Raw genomic sequence first — 5000 nt, forward strand, 5'->3', positions numbered from 1 at the left:
AGTAAGTTATGCATAATTACAAGCAACTAACCCTCAACTAAACCCTAACGCTATAGTACTGTAAGTACATGCCATTAATTAATGACTTAAAATGTATAATTACACGAATACACGGTCACCTTAAAATAAAGTGCAACTCTTCATTTTAAGGTGCTCTTGTTATAGTGTAATTCTACAAATGAGTATTAATAAACAACAGTCCTTAATATATATTCAGGGTTAGGGTTTGTTGAGGGTTAGTTGCTTGTTATATTGTATTATTGACTGTTTTTCCTATAGTAAATAGATGTAAGATGTGTAACAGGGACACTGTAAAATAAAGTGCCACCTAATACAGTTTTATAGTTATCGTTCTTGGTGTGAACAGGCCTTAACACTTTACAATAAGGTCCTGTTAGTTACTGTTGGTTAATGCATTTACTAACATAAACTAACCATGAGCAATACATTTGTTATGGTATTTATTAATCTTTGTTCATTTTATTAATAAAAACTGTTAGCTCAAGTCCTTTAAATAATATTAACAGATACATCTTTTGAGTTTAATAATGTATTAGTAAATCTTGAAATTAACATTAACTCAGATTAATAAATGCTTCAGTATGTTAATTCATGTTAACTAACATATTTAACTAATGTTAAGAAATATAACCTAACTGTAAAGTGTTACCCAACAAACATGCAAAATTGTATTTTTTTATTCTTATTAAAATGCAAGTAGATTGATTGTGTAAATGAAAATGAAAATGTATTTATATACAAAAAAGCCAGTAAAATGAACAAAAAAGCCCCTAAATGCGAGATAAGGAGGCAAAGATGGCCGAGCGCAATCAAGATAAAGTAATTACGACAGTAGTGATTAAAGTGAAATGTAAATCATGTTTATGCTTATGTTGCATCTAAGATTGCAAGTTGTTGTTTTTCAGCGTTGTGTTTTAGCCAATCAGTACGTGAGCATGTGAAGGCATCGACCAATCAGAGGCGATTAGATTCAGAAGAAATCCACTGAAAACAAGTTTTCATTCAGTGCGTGACTAACTCATAAAATGTTTTAGATCGATAAATCAACAATAATGAAGAGCGATAATCAACAATAATGATAAGTCGTCATAATATTGCAGCTCATCCTGTAATGATTCCCTTTATAAAGGCATTTACAGAGTCATGTGAGTACAGGCAAACAGCTTCTGTTCATCCTTTACAGTGTGTACATCTTATCTTTTTTATTATTGATATATTGGCAACAGTATTCTGACTGGTTGAAGTAACTTAAATATTTGACATTAAACTCAAGTCAGTTTTATTTCTACAGCGCTTCATAGAACACAGAAAGAACAGAATCAATGATGAAAACATCAAATATGAGACCAATTCAAACTCTGCTGTAAAGCAGCTCTAAAAGAACGATAGTGTTTTTATTCAGACCAATTTAGTTCAGTGACTGTAAAGTTCATCAGTTATGAAACGAGTTTAGATCAGCAACAGAAGACAATAGACTCTACATCAGATCTATTCAGTTCAAAAGCAGACATAAAACTCAACACCGGTAAATATTAACCCTTAATGGAAAAGTTAAACACACAGTTTAATATCTACAGCTAGAGACATTTTCTACACACTTTATATTAGGTGACCATGTTTGTGCTGATGCTGTGTTGTAAAACACTACGGATACGGCTCAGGTTAGATCAGGTTTGCTGGTGATTATAGATGTAATTACACAAATGCATGTTGTTGTTTTTTTTGCATGTTTAATAAGCATTTTAATTAGAATTTTACATTTTGCAAAAAAAGCAAAAGAAAACAAGATACATTTAGAGAATATATACAAATCAATGAATATTAAAATATCGACAGAATCGAAATGCATGTCTTTTTTTTAAATACAAGTACAATGTAAAAACATGCATGTGTGCATTGCATCAAATGATCACTTTAAATGTTAGTAGAGTTAAAGACACTTTACAATAAGGTTCATTAGTAACGTGAACTAACCATGAGCAATACATCTGTTACAGTATTTATTATTATTAATGTTAGTTAATAAAAATCCAGCTGTTCATTGTTTGTTCATGTTAGTTCACAGTGCATTAACTAATGTTAACAAATACAACTTTTGATTTTATTACCGTATTAGTAAATGTTGAAATGAATATTAACTAAGATTAATAAATGCTGTAGAAGCATTGTTCATTCTTAGTTCATGTTAACAATGGTAGGTAACTAATGTTAAATAATGAACCTTTGTAAAGTGTTACCGACACTTGGTATTAGTTTGATCCTGTACCTGGAGTTGCTGCGGATGATCCGGCCCACACTCGGCCCGGCACACGGGGACACACGGGGAACGGGTCGCAGGTGCACAGGTTTAGGGGGCACTGAGAGACAAACACACAGAGAACGCACTCACACACACGCGATCACACTCCACATCCTCCATTCCCATCGCTCTGAATCCAGGAGAGTCGCATGCAAACAAGCAATCGAAAACCAGTTAAGCGTAAAAAAGAAAGATGGAAAGCCTTCAGCTGTCCGAGAAACTGTCAGCTTCCTGAAGTGAGAACAGGAAGTGGAGATGAGCATGCGAAAAGTGCTGCGGTTACACTGCGAGATACAAACACACACACACACACACAGAGAGTCGAGATGATGAAGTGTGTGTGTGCATGAGCGGATAAAATGCTTCAAATGAGAATTAATTTAAGTGTTTGTAGACGAGTTGCGTGTGTATGTTAGAGCTCATGAAATATAATGTTAATGATGCAATTTATAAAGTCGAGCTGAATTCAGGAAGCAGAGAGTGAGTTGCTTGCACTTCCTTCCTCTGTCTGTTTTGCACTATATGTGAAAGCCGCAAAATAGTTCACACACACACACACACGTTGCAAACATTCGTTTGTGCTGAAAAACTAGCAATGGGATGAATACAATCATTGATTGGTTGCAGGACTGCTGGTGCGAACGACTGGAAAACGTGTTTAATACCGTGTGGTTTCTGTGCTCTGGGCTTCGGGGGCGTGGCTATGGGGAGGGGGTGTGGCCTCTCTGTGAGATGGGCGGGGCATGGCCTGGGAGGGGGCGGGGTCTTCTTTTTCTGAGGCTGCTCTACAGATCCACAGGAGTACAAATCTACAGAAAAACACAAAGCAATCATTTGTATGTGATGAGACGGATTTGACCAGAATTGGACGAAGAAATTATGCCTGTGGGGAAAAAAAGTAGTAGATTTCTCGATTTTAACCGATTTCATTTTGAAGCACCGATATTCCTTCTTCAATCCCATGAATTGATCTTTTAGTCTATACTGTTTTCAGTTGATGAATGAATAAAACTTTGTAGCTCCTCCTCGAGCTGGGCGATATGTAAAAAATATCTGATTATGAGGTCATATCGCCCAGCTCTAGCTCCTCCCGTCCAATAAATAGAAATAAGCTTTGCACGTTGTTACTTCTGATATGAAACAGTCTCAGCTTTCAGATTCTGTCCATAAATGTGTGTTTGTGTGTGTTTAATGTGTGTGACAGATGAACCGATCATCTCGTCCTCTTTACTACTAGTTACAGCAGCAAATAAACATCATGAACATCAGAAGGAATGTTGAAAGATACAGAACAACTGAAATCAATCATGTCTCATGTAATCCATCAATCAGTGTTTCAACAGCAGAAACACCTCAATAACAGCTGGAGAACAATAACAATAATGTCACGTAACCTCACATTTACCTCAGAAATGACCATAAACTCAATAGTCAGCTAGAAAAGAGCATTCTGATTAATGCACTAATATTACATAATTATTATATTTTTACTCAACCTGTTCTTCAATATTTAATGTGTTTGAATAAATCCTTCATTGTTTTATGACAGCCACCATTTAAATGCTTATATATAAAAAAAATTAGTAGAAACATAATTAGGTCATTCAAAATGTATAATTATAACATTATTATTACATTTAAATTAAAATTAAATGATTAACTTACAAATAAATTAATTTTAATCCCTGTATAGTTTACAGCATTGTATTAGTCTTTGGGTTAACTTTGGTATATTTACATCAATCTGAATTTTTATTAATGTACACTGTCCATTTCGAAGTAACAAAAACAATCCCAAAATAAGGATATTTGTACTGTACCTGATATGCCCCAATTATTTGATATAGAATTGAATCGCAAGCTTGTGAATCAAAATCTAATTGAATCAAAAAGTTTGTGTCAATGCTCACCCCTAGAAGAAATCTACCAGAACTGGTGCGATTATTTTCATAAATTAATAAACTTATGTGCTTCCAGTGTGTATGCTGTGGGTAAACAATCATTTTGAATTCTTAAATAAAAAGAACAATCTTTCTGCTATCAGTGTGTATATCACGAGAAGATTACCGTATGCTTTAATGGTTTCACATGAGGTAGACTGTTAGAGTTGCATCTAGTTGTGTTTTAAGAGTCTTGTGGCTTTCCTTTCAAAACTGCGTGGTTTGTGGACTGTTATTTTGATATTCTGTGGTTTACTTCCTGTTTCCTTGTTTCTATTGTCATCTTGTTAGTTTCCATAGATGCAGTTATTTGTTATCTTGTCAATGAATCACCATTATCTGTCCTTCATTTAGCCTCTTGTTACTTTTGTGTATTTAAACCTAATCTTCGGTTCATTTTGTGCTGGTGTTATAGTTCCTAATGGTTATTAAATGTTAGTTAAGTTTATAATTTTTCTGTCATGCATCTTTGCTGTGGATTATCAAGTCAAGTCAGTATGTGACAAACATTTTCCCAACATTTACATTTGACAGCATGTTGTAGCCCAAACACATTAGAGCAGAGGCTGTAATGAACTCAGAACATTTCTTTTAAAAAAAACACCACAAAAATAAAGGCATATGCGAGACATTTCACGCAGACTAATTAACATTCTGCTGTTTCCTCTCATAATATCACACACACACACACACACACACACACACACACACACACACACACACACACACACACACACACA

General features: G+C 34.5%; 1 protein-coding gene across 7 annotated transcripts in view; it reads right to left on the bottom strand.

Moving 5' to 3' along the window:
* fgd (faciogenital dysplasia) overlaps nt 1–5000 on the bottom strand; it is an 80138-nt gene that overhangs the window by 53244 nt on the left and 21894 nt on the right. For all 7 annotated transcript variants that reach the window (XM_077217678.1, XM_077217677.1, XM_077217675.1 and 4 more), the window contains exons 2-3: nt 2986–3129; nt 2288–2378 (exon numbers count right to left, since the gene is read on the bottom strand). In XM_077217678.1, coding sequence (XP_077073793.1) covers nt 2288–2378; nt 2986–3129 — 235 coding nt within the window. The remainder of the gene's footprint in view (nt 1–2287; nt 2379–2985; nt 3130–5000) is intronic.

The sequence above is a fragment of the Siphateles boraxobius genome, unplaced genomic scaffold (assembly GCF_051911475.1).
Source record: "Siphateles boraxobius isolate OS27281-9 unplaced genomic scaffold, OSU_SipBor_1 75, whole genome shotgun sequence".
Lineage (NCBI taxonomy): Eukaryota > Metazoa > Chordata > Actinopteri > Cypriniformes > Leuciscidae > Siphateles > Siphateles boraxobius.